This window comes from Heloderma suspectum, chromosome 6 (genome assembly GCF_057233095.1).
Source record: "Heloderma suspectum isolate Gila_16-S chromosome 6, 16-S_ref, whole genome shotgun sequence".
Taxonomy (NCBI): Eukaryota; Metazoa; Chordata; class Lepidosauria; order Squamata; family Helodermatidae; genus Heloderma; species Heloderma suspectum.
Window position 1 is genome coordinate 21,103,325 of NC_139463.1, and position 20,542 is coordinate 21,123,866.

A 20,542-nucleotide genomic window follows, 5' to 3' on the forward strand; every position below is an offset into this window, starting at 1 on the left:
TCTATTCTACAATAGGTTCTCTACTGTGGTGCCTTTCTGTACAAGAGAGAAATGCGGGCCATTGCCCATAGCTGAGAGACAATCAGGAGCTTCTAATATTAGACAGTAGGGGTGGCTCTCTTCATGATAATTGAGCAGTTTTTGTATTCATCTGCGGGTACAAAGGGATGCTGTCAAGTTGCTTAATGAGCCACTTACTGCATCCCTCATGCATATTATCCCAGCAGCAGCAGTGCCTGCACACAGCAGTGCCTGCACACAGCAGCAGTGCCTGCACACAGTGCCTGCACACAGAAAAAAAAATGTGCTGTTTTACTTGCCTCCTGGTGATGCCATCGAATGGGGAGAGGCCTCATTAGTCTAGTTAAATCATGGTGGATGCCAATTGAGTGTGCTCAAAGGATACATTCTGTTTGCTTTTAAGTTTGGGATTGGGATTTATAATTGTTGCCTCTCTCCCTCTACTTCAGCCTCGAGGCTGTTCCTCGAGGAGGACTAGACCCATGCTGAGCTTTTGTTCCTTCAATGGCGAATTATTTATGAACAGGACTTATATCCTGTGATTTTTTTTCACTTTTAAGCTGAAAATTGTAACTCCCTACTCCAGCGCTTTCCCTTAATTCAAGAAGACTAGCAGAGGGATTTAAAAAGAAACTTTTAATACTTTAATAGAACCCTAATCTGCTTTTTTTTTAGGGCTGCAGTGGCTTAGTGGTTAAGATGCTGAACTGCAGACCGGAAGGTCGGCAGGACAGCAGTTCGAGACCCGAGTGCCGCGTGATGGAGTGAGCTCCCGTCTTCAGTCCCAGCTCCTGCCAACCTAGCAGTTCGAAAGCAAGAAATTGCAAGTAGATAAATAGGTACCGCCTCAGCGGGAAAGGTAACAGCGTTCCGTGCACCTCGGTGTTCAGTCATGCCAGCCACATGACCACGGAAGCGTCTTCGGACAGCGCTGGCTCTTCGGCTTAGAAACGGGGATGAGCACCACACCCTAGAGTCGGACACGACTGGTTGGGACACCTTTACCTTTTTAATCTGCTTTTACGTCAAAGCTCAGGCTGTTTTCAGGTGCCACATTTAGCACTCGGCAAAGCAGTGGTAAATCATCTGAGATCGATGAGCGACATTTGTTTCTTTGTGGTAATTTCAACATCTTTCTAGGTCTGGAGGGCGACTGCAGTCACCTTTTGGCATGTAAGGTCAGAAATGTGAATCTGTCTCAGAAGATGTTGTGCCAATGCTTGTTATCAGATAGACAGAAATAGAGCTGTGTGCAAATGATCTCTCAAAATTCTCCAGCCTATTTGTGGGCAGAGAAAGTGGGAGGACAATTTCACCAAATTTCTGCTAGAGGAGGAGAAATTCCCCAGCAGTTTCTTACAGATAGGGGTTGTATCTCACAGGGGTTGTAGCTCAGGTTATTTCTTTTTTCCTGGGGGCTTTTTGGTTTACTGCACTGCTTCTGTAGGTGGCAACAGTATCAACTGTGTTGCAGCTTCCACTTTTCTGAGGCAGAAACCAAATTTCTTTGGTTTTGAGCTTACTTTTGAGCAAGGTGGCCGAGGGTGCTGTGTGTGTTTTCTCTCTCTATTACACATAGGGGTGGACGAAAGTCACTTACCTGTCGTCGAAGGCCGTTCGCGGTGGGGGGGAGGCGCTTCGCTGCTCCCCCCGTGAAGTTCAGGCTGGGGGGGGAGGCTTCCCGCCTCGCCCGGCCGAAATTCAGGCCGGGGGGGGAGGCTTCCCGCCTCGCCCGGCCGAAATTCAGGCTGGGGAGGAGGTGCCTCGCCTCGCCCGGCCGCAAACGCGAAAGTAAAAACAAAAACAAAAAAATGCCCCCTGATAGGCTACGAGACGATTCACGTAGCCTATCACGGCTAGATCTGCAAAGTCAGCCGTGATAGGCTACGTCAATCGTCACGTAGCCTATCACGAGTGACTTTAAAAAAAAATTTTAAAAAGCGCGTACGTGAATGGCGGCCCACATAGGGAGCCGCCACTCGCGTTCCTTATTTAGTCGCTGTAGTCTACATAAATGTTTACGTAGACTACGGCAAAAATAAGGGCAACACAAATAGTGTTGCCCTTATTTTCGCCGTAGTCTACGTAAACATTTACGTAGCCTACAGTGACCAAATAAGGAACGGGAATGGCGGCTCCCTATGGGGGCTGCCATTATCCGTACACTCTTTTTTTTTTTTTTTAAGTCACCCGTGATAGGCTACGTGACGATTCACGTAGCCTATCACGGCTGACTTTGCAAATCTAGCCGTGATAGGCTACGTGAATCGTCACGTAGCCTATCAGGGGGCGTTGTTGTTTTTTTTCCTTTCATTGCAATGGCGGCGGCGGCAGCCGGTCAAAAGACCGGCTGCCGCTCCCGCCTCGCTCGAACACCCGCCGAACCGCCGGCCGGACCAGCCACCGGGAGGGACATTCGGTAAAGGTAAGTCCCGTCCCGGGGGGGGGGTGCGGGGGGCAGGGGGGTGCGGAGGATTTCTCCCCGAAACTTGTTCAGGGGGCCGAACATGTTGGTGCTCGGCCCCCTGAAGTTTCGGAGAGAAATTCTCCGCCATCCCTAATTACACATCTTTCCATTGCTCTGCAGCCTCCCAAGCCACCTGCACTGAACTGAAAAAGCCCCATGGGAGGAATTGCCTCATGATGTCGTCCTCGTGATGGCTTTAACTGAAGTGTGGGAAGCTGAGGAGGCTACAGGCTAAGGAGGCTACATAGAGACTATTATACAATGAAAGACAGGACAATCACACACACTCCATCGCCACCTCATAACAAAGTAAGGACAAGAACCCCAGACCCAACCCATGAGAATTCTCCAAAATTTCTTCTCCTTTGAATTGCTTTTCAAAAACAATTTCTTTTCTGTCAAACTGAATGAGAATGGTAAAAAAATAAAATAAAAAATGTGGGATAAATTTTCAGCACAGCACTAGACAGAAATATGCGAAGCCTCAGGGCTGGATTAACCATTAAGCTAAGAACACTAACACCAGCCTCCTGACTTTGGTGCCCCTTTTGTCATACAATTGTCTAGATTTTTCCCATGGGAACATGTCCTCCACCTATTCCCTGCACTGGACGTTTTGAAAGTTTTCCACATGTATTGGAAACACATATGCATCATTATGTGGTGAGGGGACTGAGCACCTTCCCTATGAGGGAAAGCTATAACTATTGGCCCGCATTGCTTTTTGGCAAATTGTAAAGTGCAGCAGGTCATCATAATGCTGTACACACATGCACCTCCCCCAAGAGTACATAGCATACCCAATTTAATTTGGATCAGCATGACTGCAATCCTATGCATAGTTACCTGAGAATAAGCTCCATTAAACTCAGTGGTGCTTATTTCTGAGATTCAGCTTGTAAAATGAATTGAGCTTTAACTCAAGTTCTTCAGCCTGGTAGAATGCAACCTTTAGATTTTAATTAGAAATGCAAGCAATCTTGCAAAGGAGTATTACCACTTAAACTGCTAGCAGCAATTGAGGAAGCCCATTAAAGAAAATCAAAGAGGTGTCTAACCTCAGCTTACATTTTCCTCATTCTCTGACTTCCTCCATGCCAAGCTGTCACAAAAAAATAGTAAAATTTGCAGTGGAGGCTGGTGGCTCCAATGTCAGTGAGGTAGTGCATCCGCTCTGGGTTTCATTCAGAACCAGCCAGAACTCTAAAGCAGCTCTCCAAGCTAACCCTTTAGAGTTCTGACTGGTTTTGACTGAAACCCAGAGCGGATGCACCACTGACATCGGAGCCACCGGCCTCCACTGAAAACTTTAAAGTCTTGTTATATCCCCTCATTCACTTACGAGAGCATGGAGGGTCCATCAATTGTCTTGGAGCTCTGGCAGATGCTGTCACTGCCCCTGCATCCCCTGCCAATGGTGAAAAAGGTATTGAAGCGGTGGCTTCCCTTCATTCTCTTTCCCCTATACCACTGCTATCAGGACTTTTTGGTTTACAGAAAAAGCGACTAAGGGGGAAATATGAATGCCTTTTCCAAAATGATTCATGGTGTGGAGAAAGTGGATAGACAAAGGTTTTCTCCCTCTTTCTTATATTTATTTATTAATTAATATTACTTCTATTTATATTTACTTATTTGTATCATTTCTTATTTTATTTGTTGTTTATTTATATTAATCAATTAAATAAATAAATCATATGAATAAATCATAAATAATATAAAAACAACAAATAAATGAATAAATGTAACTATTTTGTTTATATATTTATTAATATATTTATTAAAATAAATATTTATATTAATAAGTACATCAATTTATTTATGAAATCACACCTTCCACTGAGCAGATTCTCAGGGCGACATGCAATAAAAAAGTTAAAACTTCACAGAAAGCCTGAGGAACAAAGGAGCAACCCCCTACAATTAAATTTGTGAGCAGCATTAAAATTAAAGAGCGGCAAAACATTAAATGCCTAATGGAAGAGGACAGTCTTCACTGCCTGTCTGAAAACAAGCACTCTTGCTTATTCAGTGAAACTGATCGGCAGGAGATTCAGAACAGAACTTCTGCTAGGGATGGCAGAGAATTCCGCCATGGATTCCAGTGAGGCTGAATTCCACTGAATTCGGGCCCCCGGAGCCCGTGGTGGAACGGAGCAATCCCCCTCCCGCCATCCCACGAAGCCTTGGCGGATCGGCTCCTACTTGCCTCCAGTGGGTCCGGATCTGGCCACTGCTGTCTGCCATCTGGTCTGTGGCCGCAAATGGCATCCTGCGTAGTGGACACCATTTGCGTCCCCGCTTTAGCCGTGATAGGCTATGTAAATACTTACGTAGCCTATCATGGCAAAAGCAGGGATGCAAATGGCATCTGCTGCGCCATTTGCATCCCTGCTCTTTGCCGTGATAGGCTATGTAAATATTTATGTAGCCTATCATGGCAATGCAGGAATACAAATGGTGTCCCCTATGCGGGATGCCATTTGCAGCCGCAGCCCGGCAGCAGACAGAAACCTGGCTGCTGGTGGCCCTGGCCAGCAGCTCCGCGGAGTCTCTGCGGAGCAGAGCCGGCCAGAGAGGATTCCCAGGGGGAGGAACAGATCACCTCCTCCCCTGTTGAGGATTCTGGGGGGAGGAACGGATCGCCTCCACCCCCCAATGGACCCACCGTGGATGCAGGTAAGTGGGGTTTCGTACACCCCTATCTTCTGCTCACAGCACATTTATGGAATTGGAACTTCGCCACCAGATGTTGCCACCTCAGACAACTTTAAAATGGGTTTGTGACAAGTCTGTGGAGGGTAGCTCAATGGAGCATCGATGTTCAGAGGCAGTATGCCAGCAAATACAAGATGTTGGCACAAAGATGATGGTGATATTGGCCTTCTGCTTCTGGGCTTTCCATAGACATCTGGTTGGCGACTGCAGGAAACAGGATGCTAGACAGCATGAACATTTTGGTCTCATCCAGCAGGGCTCTTCTGTTGTTCTTATGGTACAGCCAGGGCTGTGCTAAAAATACAAACTATATCACTGTAGTGTTCTTCTTGGGCTGTGAAGTTGCCTCTCCTTTTGTGAATGCTTTGGCAACGGGGACCTTTGAAGATGGGCCAAATTTGCCCAGGATGCTTGAGACCGGGAGAAGGAAGCTCATCGATGTGTTCCCTAGGCAACCAGGAAACATCTTCCCACACTGTGCTGCAGTCTGTGAGCTGTCACAGCACAGGGAGGGAACAGAGGCATGATCACCTGGTTGCCTAGGCAACTGGGTAACACCCTCTCTTTCCGCATGGTGTGGAAACTCTCTTCTGCTGTGTCTCTAAAGTTTACAAACAGCCACAGAAGCAAATTCAAATACAAAGTTTTGTTTTGGGGAGAAGCATTTTCTGCCACACAGTCCACAAATCTCACTCTGAAGTCATTGGCTTAGCGACAGGGATGCTCAAGGATTTTGCAATACGTTGGCTCAGCCATACGTGAAACTGTTCCTGGTGCCTACCAGTTCAGACTGTAGGAAGTATGTCAAACAGTCTGAATTCTCTCCTAGGGAAAGGGGGGATCCTTACACATAGAAAACTAGAATGTCAGAAGGCTAGGCTTAACATTTTCTCACTGGTATCTAGTTTTCTTTGTATGTGGAATTTGTTTTCATGGGGGAACATTCACGACAGACAAAACCAAGTGCTTCTTCACACAGTGGATAATTAACTTATGGAATTTTGCTGTCACAAGATGTAGTAATGGTCACACTAGCTCAAGTGACTTTTAAAATGGATTTCACAAATTCAAGGGGTCTCATCCATTGCATGCCAAAAACTGAGATGGGGTGAGGAGGGTTATTGCCTTCATGGCCTGCCTGTGGGCTTCCAGAAGTATGTGGCTGGCCACTGTTGGACTGTTCAATCATGCAGCCCCCTTACCTGCAGGACCTGTAACAATGTCAACAAATGAGCAGCTCTTTGTCTAGACAAGGCCATGAAGTGATGCTGGATGGGAGGATCTTAGAGCAGTGAGGTCCTAAAGAGCTGCCTTTTGGAGGGAAAGATGGCTACAGCTTAGATGCCACCGTACTCTTCACATGATGTGCAATCCAGGCTGCCGTGCAGAAGAAGCACAGATGCGAGTGGGAATGAAGTCCAGGGTCAGGAAATTTCAGTTAGAGTCAGGAGGATGTGTGTAGGCATTTCTAAGTATCCACTTTTGTCTGCAAAACTGGGGAGACGAGGAAAGCAAATCTTCTTTATCTGGCATCGCTGTGTGCAAATGGCCCCTCAAAATTTTCCACCCTATTTGTGGGCAGAGAAATTAGAGGGACAATTTCACAGAATTTCCCCAAGGGGAGGAGAAAATCTCAGCAATTTCTCATAGGTAGGGTTCACCATTACCAAGGGCTGTAGCACATGGCTTCTTTCTTGTGTCCTAAGTGTTTTTGTTTGCGCTGCACTGCAAGTGGCAAGAGCATCAACGGTGTCGGCAGGCTGGCCCCCCCCCATTTTACATCCACCATAATGATGCAGGTGTGAGAGGGACAGTGTTGTGTTCCGCTCCAGGGAAGAGGTGGAGCTAACCAAAATCTCTCCTCCAATTTTCTGAAAGTCTTCTTCCACATCGAAAAATGTTCTATTGTTCTGCCTTATTCTCAGGGTGTTCTATTATTTATTTTTGTGATGTTGTTGAGATTACCTAACCACTGTGAGACAGCTGAGGATGCTGTGTGTGTGTGTGTTTTCTTTCTGTTACACATCTCCCTGTTGCTCTGCAGTCCCCCCGGCTGCCTGCACTTCCTAATATGAAAAAGCCCTATGGGAGGAATCACCTCATGATGTCTTCCCCTGGGCTTCAATTGAAGGGCGGGAAGTCAAGGAAAGATGATTCTACAATGAAAAACAGGACACTCACACACACTCCTTGGCCACCTCCTAAGTAAGGTAAACACAAATGGTCCAAACCCAACCCACAATCATTCCTCAAAAAAATTCTTCACCACTGAATTTCTTCTCAAAAGCACTGTCTTTTCTGTCAGATTGAATGAGAATAGTCAAAAAGTTGTGGGAGAAATGTTCGGCACAGCACTAGTATCTGGACCAGTGATGCATCAAAGTCCACAGTTAACCCCCCCCCCAAAAAAAAAAACCCTTGATCACCCAGAGAGTGACGAGGGCATCAGGGCAACAGAAGTAAACTCCCATTTTATTGTTGTAGTTAGGCTGGTGCTATGACTTCAATGAGTTTAAAATGCAAAACTGTACATACTCAGAGTATTTTTTGGTCAGTGTTGGCAAACAGTGTTGTTCTAACATATCAGGATGAAATGGCTATTGTGTGTGGTGGTGGGGAGTAGATAAATGTTAGTTGTGTGCTTCACAACTAAAGTAATACACATGGCATCTAAAGGTCTCCCCATACGTTCAAGAAGTCCAAGTAGGGCCAACCCTCTCATGAGGTGGGCTGAATCTCCCGCCTTAAGCAGTGGACTGGGGGAAGCGGCAAACTGTGTGCTTCCCTGTGCCAGGAGGACCTGCTGCCACTGCATGCTGCCCACCCAATGTGCCGCCCACCCACAGGCAATCTCCAGGGATACCCCTCCCACAGTCCCTGGCTCTAAGCAAGGACCCCTCAGAGCCAAGCATTTGGGAATGGCTGGCTCTCTGAAGAGCCCTTCTGGCTGCTTTTCCAGCTGACACAGCTCTTCAGAGAGCAGCAGCAGGGTGGCAGACATGGTGTGAGGCACACTGCCAAAAGGGTGAGTGGTTTGGGCTCAGTTTGGCTGGGCCAGAGATGGACATGGTGGTCAGGCAAGGAGGAAGATGGCTGCAGCAGGGGGTGGGAGAGACAGCGACTGGTGGGGGGGAGATGGACAAAATGGATATGGTGGGTGGGCAGGGAGGCAAACATGGCGGGCAGATAAGATGGATGTTGCAGGTGGGTGAGATGGATAAATATCTCAAGGAGCGCCTCCAGCAACACCAGACAGGCCGCTTAACAAGATCAGCCTCGGATGGCCTTCTCTCTATCCCATCAGCCAGGACAGCTAGACTGGTGAGGACGAGGGAGAGGGCCTTCTCTGTGGCGGCCCCCACTCTGTGGAACTCCCTCTCTAGGGAACTCATGCCCCCTCTTTAATGAGCTTCCACCACGCATTAAAAACATGGTTGTTCAGGCAGGCATTTGGGGTGAGTTAGGGTATTTTTAGAAATATGATGTTTTTAAATGTAGAATTTTATTGTTTTAAATTGTTTTTATTATTGTACATCGCCCAGAGTGGCTGGGTGACCGGCCAGATGGGCGATTAATAAATTTAATCAATAAATTTAATTAATAAATTTAATAGGTAAATAAATGGATGCAAGGGAGACAGACACAGTGAGTGGGCAGAAGGAGGGAGACAGATGCATTAGTGGCCGCAATGCTGTGTGTATGTGTGTGGGGGGGTGCTCTCCTAGGCAGTGGGAGAGTTACATCAGTGCTGAGTCCTGGGCTAAAATTGCCTAACAGCACCACTGATGTGGGCTGGGGGTCAGTAATATTGTTCATCCCAGACCCATCAATCTGGGTTTGTCTGGTGATGAAAGGAAGTAAATGAGGTATCTTTTTGCAACTTGACCACTCTAACTTAAACTTGCAGCAGTCCTGCAGTGGCCTATCTGATGAAGTCCCATCCAGTTTCAGGAGAAGACCCTTAGAGGGATTGGAAAGCTGCAATAAAACAAAAAACAACCACCCAACACCTGATGGGTCTGAATCACCATTCACTAAAAGAGCCATTTCTAAAGTGAGAACCACGATTAGACTGCTGTGGCAACAGAGCTAATTCAATGTGTATTGCTGAACCACTGGGAGCTCAATAATGTGATGATACTCAGAGACATGAATAGGACTTGCACGGGTTGCGTGAACTATCAGGAAGGTCTCAATGCTCAACAAGGTTTCCAGTTTTGAGTGCTCTAGTCTTTTTTGTCTGTTTTGTTGTTGTTGTTGTTGTTGTTGTTTGTGGCTGTATATATTCGTGTGTGCCGTGCATTATCAGGAAATTGATTTCTGGGGCTGCTAAGTACTGAGTTTCTGCTTGTTAACTGCTAGCCATGGTAACAATTTTTGTTCTGACTACAAGTTGCTGAATTCTATGTCTGTCTAGCCATTGGTAATAAATTCTGACCTACAAAGACTATTTTGGGAGAACTGCGTGTATTCCATAATTCTGTGACTATGCTCCTGTAGTATAGAAATGTGTACTTGGCATCTGTATAAGGCAAGCGTTCTGAACCTTTGGCCCAGGAGCCAAATCTGGGGTTCTGAAGGTGGCCATGCTGCTTTCCTTCCTTTGGTCCCACCCCTTTCTCCTAACCACCAATCATTTTGTGATTCCCTGGCTTTTGCAGGGAAGTTTTTTCCCTCCATTTTAAAAGGGTGAAATGCCTCTCCAAAGGTTTAGTGACTGGTAGGGATGTACATAGGGATGGACGAAAGGGACTTACCTCGTCCCACAGCTTGCTTCGCGGTGGGGGGGAGGCGCTTTGCTTCTCCCCCCGAAGTTCAGGCGAGGGGGGGAGGCACCCCGCCTCGCCCGGCCGAAATTCAGGCTGGGGGGGGAGGCGCCCCATCCCTCACCAGCAAAATTCAGGCCGGGGAGGAGCACCCCGTCTCCCCAGCCGCGGAAAAAAAAAGTACAGAAAAAAAAACACACCCGTGATAGGCTACGTGACGATTTACATAGCCTATCACGGCTGACTTTGGAAATCTAGCTGTGATAGGCTACGTAAATCGTCACGTAGCCTATCACGGGTGTGTGTGTTTTTTTTTAACTTTACTTTTTTATTTTGTAATGGCGGCGGTGGCAGCTGGTTGGGAGACCGGCCGCCGCCCCCGCCCCCGATGAAACGCTGCCGAACCGCCACCAGGACCCGCCGCCGAGAGGGACATTTGCCGAAGGTAAGTCCCATCCCGGGGGGGGGGGACCAGCGGAGAATTTCCCCAACACTTTCGGGGGGCTGAATGCGTCGGCACTCGGCCTCCGGAAGATTCGTGGAGAAATTCTTCGCCATCCCTGGTTGTACGGACTCTGTAAAATCCGCTCTGCCTGTGTGTCAGGCACCTTTTGTTCCATCGTCCACACACAGGTGGATGTGTGGTTTTTGTTTGGTTTCTCGCCATGTGGAAAAATATGCAAATAATTACATAAGAGGTTTCATAAGAAATTACATAATTTACCTTAGTGCATAACATTTAGTGTATTATCCCCCATTCCATTCAATGTTTCCACAGCAGAAATGTGCATATTTTCCTACAAATAAATATGTGTAAATTTTGGGAAAGTTTTAGAAAAACAACATCTGAAAGTCCATGGGCTCCACACGGCCTGAGGGGGGCACTCTGCAGCAGATTCTGCAGGTCAGATTCTTAGAAATCTGAGGTCACTTTAGTCTGTCTGTAATTTCTCCAGCATCCCTAGTGACTGGCAGTAAGAGTTAGGGAGGGTGCAGATGCCCTATTCCATCCGGGAATCTTGTGGAAACCCCCCTGCCCACACTCCCAAGCCCCGCTTGCCAAGCCCTTGCCGCTGCTCACCACCTGCTCACACTTGGCGAGTGGTCCGCACTCACCCTGGCAGCCTCATCAAGCTCCGCGGTTGCCATTTTTTGAAAATGAGAATTTTTTCAATCGCCATTTTATTTTTCAAAAAATGTCGACCATGGAGCTCAATGAGTGTATTGGCCCCAGGAGTATAATAAAGGCACCTGTAGTGTTAGAGGGGCCTAGAGGTCCATAATGCTTCCTTAAGTTCATTATTAGTGCAGTTCCCTTGTTAGTAAGCCTCTGAGCATGTGAAGATGAGTCAAAGGGCCAAAAGCATGGCCTAGTACATTCCATACTAATGAGTGAGAGTGTTATCAAGCACTCTGCCTGGGAAGTGAAGTTTGTTTACCTTAAAGCTATAAGTGGCTGTGCTGAGAACCAAGTGCTGTCTATGCTGGGAATGAATGCTAGGGGGTGCTTGCTGCTGTCATGCTGCCTCATTACTAACATGTATGGTATAAAACCCATTGTACCCCATGGCTCTGGGTTCAGAGAAGCTGTCTGATCCAACCATTGGGTACGCCTGTGTGCTGTAAGTTACTCAATAAAGTACTCCTTGTATGTAAACCTGGGTCTGATTTATCACTATCTTAGCATCTCTAAGTTAAGTGGTCAAAAGCCCACGGCCAGGGCAATACAACAAATCCACTGGGGTGATTGCAGGCTGCTTGCCAAGCATGGTCCAGGGACCGGCAAGCAGGGGCAGGGGCTGGTTGGGTGCCCGGAGAACCCGGACGGGGGTGGGTTCGCACATCCCTAGTAAGATCTGTAAGCTAAAATATGCTTTTACCTTCAGCACTGCCCTCAAATAGAATGCAGACCCTGAGAGCTTGTTCAAAACAGAATTCAGCCCTTCTTGGGCTGAAAGAGGTTCAGCACCCCTGGTATAAGGCATCCCTGCTTTGTGGTATTGAATGCAGAAATGAAACTGAACAGCTGAGGTTCAGAGACAGAGAGAATGCATAGAGCAGGCTTCCCTCTACAAACATGCCCCTGCTGATGGCTTGTGGTGCAGCTCCATTTTTCCTCTCATGCAGTTGTAAGGGAGTATGTCTGACTAGGGCTTCAGAAGCTTCAGCATCACTGCCTTACAGCTATTGGATGCAGCATCAGCATGTGAACAGTTGCACAATTTCTTATCTCTTTCTCCAGGCCCAGCATCTTCTTTTACCCAGCAACCTCAGGACCAGGTGGTGATTGCCGGGCAGCCTGTGACCCTGCTGTGTGCTATTCCAGAGTACAACGGCATCGTGCTGTGGATTAAAGATGGACTTGCTCTCGGAGTAGGACGGGATCTCTCAAGTAAGCCTGCTAGATATGTTAAGATGAGAATGGGGATCCTGTTAAGCCTGATAAATATGGTCATGGCAAATTAATACTTATAACACAACCAGTACCTGTTAAGTTGAGGTACAGGCAGATGGTGAGGAAAATGTTGGTGATCCCTAGCCAGGAAGGAGTAGGAAGAACAAAATCTCCTAGTTGTTGACATTGATAAGCATGCCTGATATGGAAGTGTTTATATAGGGCTCAGAGGGTATCAACTGATCTTCTCCATCCTATTGTCTAAAGAGGCTCCATTCCTAGTGTGGCCGATCTCCTGCAGCTCCCACCTTTGACCAGAGCTAGATGATGACACACAGGCTGACTCTCTGCCTGCCTTCCCTCAGGTTGGCAGTTCAAGACCCACAGCAGGCACGTCTCTTCCTGATGGCCTTCTATAAAATAGGATAGATTACAAAAGCAGACATGGGAACTGGGTAAGAGATGCTCTGGCCAAGGCAAACTAACCACCCAACAAAGCAACAGCCCAGTTTGTGTAACCCTGTGGAAGGAGCCATAGGTCAGTGATAGAAGAGCACAGCATGACCAGTAGCATCTAAAGATGTAGGGAATCCTAGAAACTGCATTTCCTAGGGTTCCTGGTAGCCATGGGTGCTACTGTGCATGTAGGTATTTGACCTAGTTCAAGGCCTGGATTATGTTGCTGAACATCTGGAAGACCTTCTGAACATAACCCCCTGAATTAATTCTGCTGCAGGCTTGGAAGGGGCTGCTCATCAATAGTTCAGGCCCCCACAAGCTTCTAACAAGGACTAAGCTGAAGCACAAATATTTGCAGGGTTGTGAAACTAATCCTAGCCTCTTTAGTCTATGTTTTGGGGATGGGGCGAGGGCTATGAAGTTGGACAAAGTTTGCCTCTTGTGCCCAGGGGAAAGAAGCACATCCATGCATTGCCTTGGCAACAGAGAGATGCTGCTGTCTCTTCCTGGGCTGTACCCTTGAAGCAGAGCTCATGATTATAAGGAGAGTTGGGAAGTAGCAGAATGTGCCTTATAGCATGTAGCGTTCATAAGAATTTATTGTATTTTGTAGACATGACTAGTTCTATGTGTGTGTTGTGAAATAGCTATGAGTAACGGACTGTATTTTTGGAAATGAAGGAAGGCTGCCACATGTGGGTTATCAAGTAGAGAAAGCAGTAAGCTGCTTAGCTTACCAGACAAGCCCTTGTCTAGGTGTTGCTAGTATCGATGGCAGACCTGGCTGCACTGAGAACAATGGGAATGCTGGTATGGCCAGGTCTGAAACTAAGGGTGAGGTCATTGACATCATAGACCAGGGTTAGATTTGTTTGGTAGAGAGATCCTGGGAGAAGAACAAGACACCTGCCATACATGCTCAGGCTGGCTTCACCCACCACCCTGCCTTCCATTTAGACAATTATGAAACGTTGATATTGGCTGTTAGGTTGAAAGGACCTAGGTTTTACTGTTAACAATATTCTGGCTACTATTTTCAATATACTTTTAATGATCATAACTTGTGTGTATTTAGGGATGTTTGTAATCTGTCTCTTCTTAGCTAAAGCTTATTATTCTCTTAGACTGTTTGAGCAATAAATATATATTCTTTAATACCGACTTTGTGTTGTCTGGCTTGAGAGAAACTAGGAAAAGAAGCCTTGCTTCTTTGGTGGCAGCTAGGAATGTGTGAACCCACCCCCATCTGGGATTCATGGGCACCCACCGAAGCACCACCCCCACTCAAGCCCCCCCAGACCCACGATTGAGCCCCCACAATCTCGACGAGCCACCCGCAGCCACGCTGGGTACAGTTCAGCTAGCGCTACCATTTTGCCAAGAGTTTGGTTTTTTATGAAAAAAGGAGCTAAAAAAAAAATGCATATTTAAATATGTGTACATTCGGGCTGGGAAAGCTTAATCTATGCAATATTAGAGAAACAGTGCCTCTAATATTGCGTAGATCAAGCTTTCTCATCTCAAATGTGCGCATATTTTAAATATGCACATTTTAAGCTCCCTTCTTTTCATTTAAAAAAAACCTTGGCAAAATGACGGGCGCTTGCCGGACAGTGCCGGGTAAGCGCAGGGAGTGTCTGGGAGGGCATGAGCAGGCGCAAGTGAGGCCAGGGGCTTGACAGGCATGGTCCTGGGGTGCAGGCCGGGGGGGGGAGCTCGATGGACTCCTGGACCCAATTGGGTGTCCACACCATCCCTACTGGCTGTGAAGTTTGCAAAGGAACCACCAAATAATCTTATTGGAAGTGGATAACAGCTCTGCAATCTTTTGACTGAACGCTACTTTATAACACTGTGTCTATATCAACTAGATGTATATTCAGGTATAATCACCAGAGTGGCATAATGAGCTTGCAGTGTGCACACACACATCATGCACACACACACAGCTTGCCTCATGGAGCAACCTCCTTGTTTTTGAACACCATGTCACTTTTCCCGTTACGTGAATCAGGCTTTCAGCCCGCTGTATGCCTGCCAGTCATAAAAATTCTACTCTGTGCTCTCTCTGAGCCTCAAGGGTCTACTGTAAAATGGGAATACTGCTCCACGCTTCAGAGCAATGATACGTGGCCTTCTCTTACTGCACCCATGGGGATGATTTGTGCATCAGCAGGAGACCTCATGCTGCCACAGAGCATTGCACGACCTAAGCTCTGTTCAAACAAATTATGCCAAGATGGTATATGGAGAAGATGTTTGTCTTTCATAAGAACATAAGGAGAGCTAGCCAGCATTCTTTTCCCACAGTGGCCAAAGAGTGGCCAAATATGGGGAGCGCACAAGCAGGACATGAATGTAATAGCACCCTCCTGATTGTGCCCCCTAGCAACTGGTATTTAGAGCCATACTGCCTCTGATACTGGTGGTAACATATAGATATCATGTCTAATAGACATTGATAGCCTTATCCTCCTTCTGTCATAAGAGCAAACAAACAAAAAAGCCATTCTGAATTAGAGCAAAGGTTTATCTAGCCCAGCATTCTGTTCACACAGTGGCCAAGCAGCTTCATGTGGTAACAGGGGTGCCCAAACATGTAATGTTCAAGCTTGCTGAGGTTCTCTGAATTTTTCCTCAAAACTCAGTTTGACTCATTCGCGTTCCCAAGCATCTTTTTCTTTTCCTTTTTTGATCAGGAAAAAGTGCATTTTTAAAAGTGCACATCCAAAATGTGCACACACACACACACACACACACACCGCCAGGCTAAAGTGTAAAAATGTGCATACTGGGAGGGAAGCGTATACATTTGAATATGAATGCAAGCTCAGGAAACTGGTAAAAATTTCCCAAGACTTGTGCTCCTCCTTGTGTTTGCTTTCAGGTTTGTGAATGGGATGGGTTTGCATGATTTGTGATCAGGTAAAACATTCTTGTATGTCTGTATGCGGGAAGCCCACAAGCTTGATGAGAGTTAGCACTCTCTGGTTTCTCTCTTTCCCTCCGTCCTTCCTTCTCTCCTATGCTTCCCTGTCTACATTTTCCAGAATATGAACCAACTACCAACCTGGATATATAACCCCCACCCCTCCTTTAAATTCCTCTGCTTGTGCAATGTACATTTTATCTTTCTATCACTATCTCTGTCTAACTGGCATCTCAGTATATATAATCGGTATCTCTATCTAATCGCTATCTCTGTCTAATCTATCGCTCTGTCATTATCTCTATCTATCTCTATCTAATTGTGATCTCTATCTCTATCAATCTAAATTCTATCTCTCTATTGCTCTATCGCTATCGCTATCTAATCCCCACCATACTTCAGGCAGCCATTTGTTGTCTCACCAAACTTCAGGATGAGTAACAAGAGCTAATGCGGCTGACAAATCATTCTGAGCAACTTGGGCAATTAACTTTGCTGGGTCTGCTTTAGCAAGCTGGGTCTCTGCCTGCTTGTGTGATACCAGCTCAGCTCATCATCTAATTAGCTAAATACAAACAAACCCTTCATTTGTATTTCTTGCGGTTCATGAGAGCAAATCCTGCTGTTGATAGCTTGAAAAGCAGCAAAGCAAAAAAGAAAGGGGGGACACATGAGAGTGTGCCAAGCTGCCTCTGCTTCACAGCGTATTAATCATCAGGCCTGGGAAGAATTGAAGGGGGGGGGTTGTGCAGAGTCTCTGGGGAGATAAAGCCCATAATGGTCATCCACTCTCAGTACCCTACTAAGACCCATCCAGCGAAGTGTTTAATCATGTCCCTCTCTTTAATGCTTTCATAATCCCAGGGTAAACATCTGTAATCATCTTCCCATTGTTTACTGGGCTCGGTCAGAACTGTATGCTTTTCTCCTCTCAAGCACCCTTTGTACAAGGTTCTCACTCAGAGCTCTTTATGAACTGTAATGAACAAAGCAGGAGTGCTTAAGCATGTGCTTAACATTATTCGAGTGAAGAAAGAAAGATCCATTCATATCAACAGGAGGACGGCTTGTTAGGACTTGGAGGTGCTTAAGCATTTCACTTAGGCCTCTTCTGCACCAACTGCACTTCACACAGCATCCCACTTCAGACTGCCAGTTGGAGACGGTGTTGATACATCCCCCCCTTTATTTAAAACAAAAATAAAATAAGCAAACAAAAGAAAACAAAGAAATACTCTGCATGTAGGAAAGTAGGAGATGAACAAGAAAGAGCTGAAAGTGGTTTGAGAAAGGCCGTTGTCCGTTGTGTAGATACATTTCTTTTGTGTCACTGTTCACATCAGGGGGGGGGGAATCTATAAGGCAATAGTTTCTGAAGTGGCTTGTAGTTATATCCAGATTTTCATGAAATCACTTTGGTCCATCAGCAGCACATGAAGCAAGAAAAGAGGAGTATACACTACATAAAAACCTGCTTTCATGGGTCACATGGCACTTGACACTGCTATACTTTGGGATTGGGTGGGCAGAGTCCAGAGAGTAGAACTGAACACCATCAACTGAATAGGTGCTGCTCAGCCAATGAGAGAGGCTTGTTCCCCACCTGTGTCCATGCTTGCCTACTCAGGGAAGTTTAATGGAAGTGCTGGATTAAGCCCCTGTAGTTTACCCCACACCTCTCCCCTCTCATCCACTATTGGGATACTGTGAAAGGTTAAAAGAGCGCTAGTGCAATATTGTGAATGGTTAAAACAGGTTACGGATTGTGAATGGGTAAAGCAGGCTACTGTGATATTGTGAATGGTTAAAACAGCACTACTGCAAAGTAGTAGGGAGAGGAGGCCTATGTCCAAAAGTGCCCTACTGCAAATGGAGGAAAACAGGGAATGGGGCGAGGGGTGGTCCCACCCCTTGACCATTACAGCCAGTTGACAGAAACACCCCTAGGCATGCCCAGGATGTAACTAATGTGGTAGGGCACACTGCAGTGGAACTGTGTGGGAGCTATGTTTAAGGAAAACAATGCACTGAAATAACTTTGCGAAAATGCGCTGTTTCCAGAGGGAAGCTGTGGGGTTGCTGTGGAATGGTGACACTGTCATCTGTCAGGAACGACCCCAATGTACTCTCCCTCCACACTAATTCGTCCATGTAGGTTAGGCCCTGGTCAAAAAGAGTTGACAGGCTTTCTAATGATACTTGTTTCAAAACCCGTTTACTGGGACTGAAAGAGGGATGGACATAATTAGGTACTCTCCTGGCTGGTGACAGAGGACAGAGTGTGCCTTCCTTAACTTCTGCAGTCCCAAGGAAATTGATGGTTGGAGCTGATTGTTTACTACAGCTCCAAACAACAACAACAACAACAACAACAACAACAACAACAACAACAAGTGCTGTACCGTCACAATTTGCTTTCATGATCTGCTGCTGTTTGTGTAGGCAGGTCTTTAACTGGGGATGTTAACATGAATCAGGTTGATGGACGTATTGGTGGATACATTTATTAATCATTGTTGCATGACCAAGAGACCTAAGTCACTGTCAAGTTTGGCTCTGTCTTTATTCTTTCTGAAGTCATTGCTGATGGAGGGGTCACATTAAAATGTACAAAACTCTTGTTCTTTCTTGGCTACATCTTTGCTTGTCTTGTGTATCCTGCAGGCTACCCACGGTATTTGGTCGTGGGGGACCATCTGTCAGGGGAGCATCACCTGAAGATCCTGAGAGCAGATCTCCAAGATGATGCTGTGTATGAGTGCCAGGCCATTCAAGCAGCCATCCGTTCCAGACCGGCCCGGCTGACCGTTCTCGGTAAGGGTGCAATTCTCCTAAAAAATTGTGGTTTCTCTTACCGTTTGTTCCTCGAGCTTGATATGAATTAATTGGTTTTTGAAGTGAAATAAATGTCTTCCAGAAAGCAGTTGTGTGCTGCTTAAAAACAGAGCCGATTCAGAAGATAATAAAAACCTGCATGTATTGCTTAAGATAGGGCTGCTGCTGAAAATGGTAGTTATGTGTCAAGTTCTCTCTGTCAAGGGCTCCTTGGAGGCCTCTCTCAGTCTAATCCAGTAGCCAAGTCCAGACACAGACAAAGGGATTCTTTTCAAAGCTTTATTCCTCTTTTACAACTTAACAACTCTACCGTTAGCAACTAGATATGAGCAGCAGAGTACCTATGCCCTAAGTTGGAACAGTTGGTCCCCGTTTGAAAGGAAATCACTGGCAGACCCCTGAACTTAAGGACTAGGGAGAGTCCCTCCCCTTTTCCCTTGGATCCTCTGGGTGCAGCCGTTGTTTGCGCGCCAACAGGGCACTACGCCTCCTTTCTGCGCCCTCCATTTGGCGCCGCTCTCTGCGTCGGCGTCGCGCATCCATCAAGTCTGCTTCCCACGCTCTGTCACTCCCAGGACTGCTATCTAAGCTAGGAATGCTGGTGGGAGGAATCTCTGTCAGCTGTTGGCCCTGGGAAAGAGGAGCGCGCTCCTCTCCCAGGAGCGACTCCTCTTCCTCAGAATCAGAACTACTCTGGGATTCTATGGGCTCAGTGTCCACCCTGACACTCTCCTCCTTTCTATGTAATTTTTAGGCAAACTCGTTTTTAGGCAGTCAGTGTTATGGAACAGGGATGGGGAAAGCAAGCACACAAAGTGGTGATATCACAGTACGGGTAAATGTGTGTGAGTAATGAGTATTAAGAGGAAATGTAAGCATATCTCAAGGAGCGCCTCCAGCAACACCAGACATGCTGCTTAACAAGATCAGCCTCGGATGGCCTTCTCTCTGTCCCATCAGCCAGGACAGCTAGACTGGTGGGGATGAGGGAGAGGGCCTTTTCTGTGGTGTCCCCCACTCTGTGGAACTCCCTCCCTAGGGAACTCCACCATGCCCCCTCTTTAATGAGCTTCTGCCGTGCATTAAAAACATGGTTGTTCAGGCAGGCATTTGGGGTGGGTCAGGGTATTATAGAAAATGTTTTTATTGTAGAATTTTATTGTTTTAAACTGTTTTATTATATGCTGTACATCGCCCAGAGTGGTTGGGTAACCAGCCAGATGGGCGATTAATAAATTTAATAAATAAATAATAAACAACAACAAATAAATAAATAAATAAACAAAACCCTGACATGCAGTGGTGACTATGTAAGGCATTTAAGAGTGGAGCACTTTGAAAGACAGCAGCAGCCTCAGTAAGAAAGCCCACCCTGTGAGGGACTAACATCTGGCATCTTCAGCGGTGCTACCCTTTGAGAGCCTGAACAACACATTGTGCTAATTGTGTAGCATGCAGCTCAAGGTTATCTTTTTATTTACTTTGCATAAGAGTGTATGGATCAGATTTGATTGGAACCATGGTACTTTGATCTGTTTAACGACCAAGTAGCAATGGTAAGAACAGACCACGGAACAACGGACTGGTTTAAGATTGGGAAAGGACTACAGCAGGGCTGTATACTCTCACCCTACCTATTCAACCTGTACGCAGAACACATCATGCGACGCACTGGGCTTGATGAAGCCAAGGCTGGAGTTAAAATTGCTGGAAGAAACATTAATAATCTCAGCTATGCAGATGATACCACTTTGATGGCTGAAAGTGAGGAGGAGCTGAGGAACCTCATGATGAAGGTGAAAGAAGAAAGTGCAAAAGCTGGGTTGCAGTTAAACCTCAAAAAACCCAAGATTATGGCAACCAGCTTGATTAAGAACTGGCAAATAGAGGGAGAAAACGTGGAGGCAGTGACAGACTTTGTCTTTCTAGGTGCAAAGATTACTGCAGATGCT

At 46.3% G+C, this 20,542-nt stretch overlaps 1 protein-coding gene across 2 annotated transcripts in view; it reads left to right on the forward strand.

Annotated features, from left to right (window-relative positions):
* KIRREL3 (kirre like nephrin family adhesion molecule 3) overlaps positions 1-20,542 on the forward strand; it is a 1,205,284-nt gene that overhangs the window by 771,896 nt on the left and 412,846 nt on the right. For both annotated transcript variants that reach the window (XM_084803705.1, XM_084803706.1), the window contains exons 3-4: positions 12,215-12,364; positions 18,420-18,569. In XM_084803705.1, coding sequence (XP_084659831.1) covers positions 12,215-12,364; positions 18,420-18,569 — 300 coding nt within the window. The remainder of the gene's footprint in view (positions 1-12,214; positions 12,365-18,419; positions 18,570-20,542) is intronic.